General features: G+C 52.7%; 1 protein-coding gene across 2 annotated transcripts in view; it reads left to right on the forward strand.

Annotated features, from left to right (window-relative positions):
• Positions 1–3996, forward strand: part of Plekhm1 (pleckstrin homology and RUN domain containing M1) — a 48146-nt gene extending 44150 nt beyond the window's left edge. For both annotated transcript variants that reach the window (XM_051177619.1, XM_051177628.1), the window contains exons 10-12: positions 750–813; positions 1200–1357; positions 2093–3996. In XM_051177619.1, coding sequence (XP_051033576.1) covers positions 750–813; positions 1200–1357; positions 2093–2204 — 334 coding nt within the window. In that variant the 3' untranslated portion in view covers positions 2205–3996. The remainder of the gene's footprint in view (positions 1–749; positions 814–1199; positions 1358–2092) is intronic.
• Positions 3997–5615: the final 1619 nt, after the last annotated feature.

Below are 5615 nucleotides of genomic sequence, written 5' to 3' on the forward strand. Positions count from 1 at the left end.
GTGCCAGGGATTCTCTGCAAATGTTTTCTCTTCATCCCTCAGGGTGTGACCGGGGTTCTCCACCATTGGTCTGTTAGGAACTTGAGCAGAGCTGGTGTCCTGCCTTCATCTTTTGCTGCTCAACCTGAAATAGGATCTGCTTTGCCTAGAGTGTGAATCAGTTCCTCTCAGAGGATCAGGGAAAGCAGATACTTGAACATGACCTTGGGGGAGGGGGGGACTGCGTCCACGTTCTTAGGCTTCAGAACTGTTTCAGGGCTGGCACTGACTCAATGGAGGGGATAAGGATACGGGTCAGACTCCTGCGTTCAAGCTCAAGCTCTGATTCTTAACTCTGTGACCTCAGGCAAGTCATTTAACCTGTGTTTCCTGTCTTCTCAAAATGCGATTTAAAATTGGTCCGGCTTCACAGGGTTACCACAAAGACTAGGTACTTAGCCCGGTTCCGAGTACCAGGTGTCAACACACATCATCCTCGTTGCTTGGTAGTCATGTGTTTACAGTGTGCTGGATGTGTTCAGTCGATTGTTTAATCCTCAACACAATCCCGGGAGGGTACCTGAGGTGCCAAGGGCTAATTAATGTGCCAGGTACTATAGGCGTGAGTTGAGGTGGGTGTGTGCTCTTAGCCTGCCTAGTAACCCAGATCTGTGTCGCTGGCTGGTAGGCAGGGCTGAGTGGAAGAAAAGCAGGAACGGAGGCCTAACCTTGGAAGCCCTTCTAAGGAAGTGCTTGTGTTATCTTTGCAGGCTAAGCCACAGGAATTATCTCTTGGAGTCTCCTCACAAATTCAGTGTTGCTGACCTCCAGCAGGTGAGCATGTCATGCTCCCCACCCCTAAATCCTGGACTCACTAGACGGTTCTTAATCCTGAAGAAATCTCAGGGAAATAGCAGAAGGGGCACCTGTAGTTAACCCAGGCCAGGCAGCAATCCTCAACAATCCACCCTTCAGAATGGCCTCCCTTTTGTCCTCTACCTCCTGAGCAGTCACTGGATGAATCAGGGGCTCCAGCAGCCCAAGGGTGAGTGAAGGTCTTTCCTCCAAGGATGATAGAGTAGATTGGGATCCCATCTATAGTCCCCATGCCCCAGAGACCTGAGATGTAGGCTGATGGCTGCATCAAACAACCCACGTGGGACCAGGGAAGTTCTGAGGCAGTGGAGCGGGCTAAGACTGGTTTCCACTTGCTCCTGCAGATTGCAGAGGGGGTGTATGAAGGGTTCCTCAAAGCCCTGATTGAGTTCGCCTCCCAGCATGTCTACCACTGTGACCTGTGCACACAGCGAGGCTTCATCTGCCAGATCTGCCACCACCACGACATCATCTTCCCCTTTGAGTTTGACACCACAGTCAGGTATGAGGGACATGTGGCCAGCTACTCCCAGACCCTCTCATCTTCTTCTGCAGGGGCATGCTGAACACCCACCCACTCTGCCAGTGCCCAGGCTACTGTGACTGCCCAGGGATGCCTGGGCCCACAGCACCCCTCACCCACCCCATTATCTTAGAGACAGCTGCTGTCCCATGAAGTGGGACATCTCTGAGCTCAGTCTACAGCGGGCTGAGGTACTGACAGTGTATTTCTGGCCCTCAAGCACTAGCATGAGGCTTAGCTAAGTGGGCACCATGGCCCCAGCTGCAGTAAGTGGTAATTCTTGCCATTCATTACTGCACATCATTAGACACCCTTAAACAGGGCATATTCCCCAGTCTTCCCTTACCCCAGATAGGAGTGGAAGACTGAGCTAGATGGGCCACCCACTTTCCTTCCGTGGATAAACCAGCTAGTGTCGGCCCTGAACAGGCCTGAGCTGTTTAAACTGCTTTAAAAATAGGCAAGAAGTCATATAAACACTCAGGCAGCACTTGCTCACAAAGAATGAACAGGACACAGGATGTCAGTGGGCATGGGGGTCACTTATGGGGTCAGTGTCTGAAATGCTCGCCAAGGGAACTGGAGGGCAGTACATGTGAGTGTGGGCTGCAGGCAGACACAGCCCCTGTGCTTCTGTCCAAGGCCCTGGTCAGCCTGGCCCAGGCACATCTAGATGACTGGCGCTAACTAGCAGCCCCTGATGCTCTCTTCTAGGTGTGCTGAATGCAGAACTGTCTTCCATCAGAGCTGCCAGGCTGTGGTGAGGAAGGGCTGTCCCCGCTGTGCCCGCCGGCGCAAGTACCAGGAACAGAACAGTGTCAGCTAACCCTGCTGTCCTGACCTTCCGAGCCATCAAACTGGGTTTGTCGGCAGCCTAGGCCTCTCTGTCTCCCTGTAAGGAAGACTCTCAGAGTGCTTGCACCAGAGAAAGCCCAGGAGTCTCAGTGATGCCCCATGGCCCCTTCTAACCCTTTTGCCCCGGGAGGTGGAGACCATCAGGTGCCTCCGTACAGGGCCTTTTACCTGGCAGGCCTGGCTTACCTAGCTGTCATGGCATCTCCATTAGGGCTGTTCGTACACTGTGGAAGAGAGGCTTGGTGAGCACTTTCAACTCACATTCCTGATTAAAAGGTCTAGTTTTTTAAGGTGGGTTTTCCCCCTTCATATTTAAACAGAAAATATTTTTTTATTCTTGACCCTACCCAAGTCGCCTAAGAAATGCAACCCTTCACCCACGCAGATGGGCAAGAGCAGCCCCAGCCCGGAGATAGGCATGGGCCTGGGTGGACAGGCCTCTGTGGACTGGTGCCTTCCCTTTGCCCTTTCTGGCACACACTGCCAAGAATGCGAGTGTTGTGTGCCAAATGGCCCATCATTGCAGGGCTGGTCAGTTTCAGCTCCATCTTTCCTCTCCCATCTTCGTGCTCTCTCCTGGAAAATGTCCCCTTCCTCTGTCAGAGCTCCTTTCTGGCCTGGGACAGGGGGTGACAAGCACCAGCACTGTCAGCACTTTGAGCCCTCCTTGTTCGGGAAGACTATGATCTTGCCAACCTCACCCCCCATACACACGCATACCCCATGCCCTCCTTAGTCCTGCATAGGTGGCAGGGCTAACCCATGCCAGGGTAGAGTAGTCTAGACACCAGAGAGGCTCCAAGCTCCAACTGTGGAGAAGAGGCACCATCCTTTGGCTACAGAGAGATAGAGGAATGTGCCTAGAAGCTGCCCTGTAGAAGTTTCATCAGCCCTAGTCTCCCAGAGCTGTGAGTTCACAGTTTTTATCTTGCCCAGGAGGACATTGCAGCGCCCAGTGAGCTCCCTAGGAGGAGGGTTGCCCTTAAGAGGCTCTTGGGCTGGTGTAGTGTCCCAGGATTGTTCTCAAGGTCATGTTCATAGCCTTGAGGCATTTTGGGGAGTAGATATGTCCTGTGCTATCCTCACCTCTCCTGAACCCCACAGCCTTTCTGGACATCCCAGAGTACTCAACTTAGAGCCAGAGGCCTCAGGAGGGCTGGAGGGCCTCCCTGGAAATGTGCCTGTCATGTCTACAGAAGAGGTTTCCCCACCCTGCCTGAGCTGAATGAGCTGACTCACCTCCCGAAGCTTAAAGAATTGTGCAATAAACCAGAGGAGGCAGGTGGCAGAGGCTGCCTGTCACACAGTTCGTCTGTCCCCATCATGGAAGGCGCGCTTTCCAGTGATTGGGAAACCAAAGCTTCCAGAACCACTCAGTGTATCCATACCTGCACCCCACAGCCAGCATTAACACTTCCCCCAAACCACAGACCGATCAGAGCCTCCTTGCTTTGGATCTTGAATGGGCAGGAGTCTGTCCCTTGTGGGATGGTTACATGAGAGTATTCTGGAACCCGCCTGAGGCAGCCGGATCCTTTCCACTGCCTGGATTGTACCCTTTGCTGAGCTGCTGATGTGCTTAGATGAGTCACTTAACCCGCCACCAGAAGAGCTCACGTGAACCTCGGCAGTGCCCACACTAGTTCAGAGATAAATTTTTTTATGCAATATTCTGACAAGTGGGCCTTGACAATATGGGGAAGGAACTGCTTCTGTGGTATTTGACTGATTTTGCAGTAAAGAGCTGGTCTTTTCTAATCAAAGTGTGGCTTCTGAATCTCAATCCTGCGGCTGCTGGGGAAGCACCAGCCATCCCACCCACTCCCCTTCATCCTAGGCATTGGGGATTTCAGGGTCCATGGAGCACACTTGCCAGCCAGTGCAGCAGAGGGGGAAGAGGTAAGTGACCGAATTTAGGTTGCCCTGGGTGAAGGTGGGAGCCTTTAGATTTACACCACTGGACTGTAACAGCTGAAGCTTGCTTTTCCACCTTAAATGCCTGAACACAGATCTCTCTCTCTCTCTCTCTCTCTCTCTCTCACACACACACACACACACACACACACACACACACACACCTGTAAAAGCTCAGGAATCTGGGTGTGGAGAGGGCCTCAGAGAGGGCAAGCAAGAAGGGCAAGCCCAGGCTCAAGAGACCTGTGTGCTGCTGTCCTTCCCCAGAGGTCCCAGGAGAAGCCCCCCACTGCCCATGTAAGAACAAAAGAAGGAAACAGACCAATTCCTAGGGAAACCAGGTTGCAGGAAAATGGGGCAGAAAGAGACAACATCCAGAGCTACATTTCCTGGACTCGAGGACCTTCAGCCAGTGAGTGGGAAGTTCCTTGGTCATCTGTGAGCCAGATTCTCCAGGGGCCTAGAGAAAAAGAAGAACTGGATTTGGAGGTTCAAGGTTCGGGGAGGCAGGGCCAGGAGAGGGGCCTGACACTTGAGCTGATGCTGGCCAGTCTTTGGCTCAGGCTCTCAACCTTCAGCACAGTGCCTCCCGAGGGCAGCTTCTCCTTTCTCCCCTCATCTAGAGGGGGATGGGAAAACTGGTGTTCTCATTCCCAGAAAGGGCCTCACATTATAAAAGTAAGAACGAATAATAAAGTACGTGTGCATACCATTATTGTGTTTGGTGGGTGTCATTTAACCTTCCCAGCAAGTCTATGGGGTAATGGGAGGAATTGAGACCCAATAAAGCAGTAAGTACTCCCATGTCTAAAGGCCAGCTTGTGGCAGAGTTGGGCATCAGGCTGCTGCATCCTAGACAAGGGCCTGGCTGGCTGGCTGGGTGACTAGATAATTAGAGAAAGACCAGGTAGGGTGGAGGGACAGAGTTCCTTCAGTCTCTCTTTGTGTCGTGTGCCTTCTCTGGTGTATCCTAAGATACACAGCACAGTGGACTCCTTAGTGGGCAGACTAACAAAGTCAAATATACAGAATGGGAATTCAGAAAATATGGGGGTGGGTGTGTCCAACAGAACTCTCCACCCTGGAGGGACAAAGGCCTGGTGTCCCTGTCCCCTTCTCTGCTCAGGAGCCTTAAGCAGCTCTTAGGTGGAGCACCTAGTTGGACCCCACACTTTCTTGAAAGCCAGAGAGTAAGTACTCTGGTGCTGGGGCTTGCCCTTGTCAGAAATTACAGCCACAGCTCAGAGTGGTAAGGCTGCTTTCCCAGGAGGCAGGTAGTTTCCAAGATGCCAGGATCCTGGAACTACACCCAGGCTGCCTGCAGAGTACTGAATGGTGACGGCACTCTTTCCCATGCGACGACGATGAGGGTTAGCAGGAATGGAATCTGGTCAGAAGTTGAGAGAAACTGCCTCCCCCGCAGTTCTTCATCCAGGCTCTGCTGCCGCCTCCTCCCCGGAGACAGCCA

This window comes from Phodopus roborovskii, unplaced genomic scaffold (genome assembly GCF_943737965.1).
Source record: "Phodopus roborovskii unplaced genomic scaffold, PHOROB, whole genome shotgun sequence".
Taxonomy (NCBI): domain Eukaryota; kingdom Metazoa; phylum Chordata; class Mammalia; order Rodentia; family Cricetidae; genus Phodopus; species Phodopus roborovskii.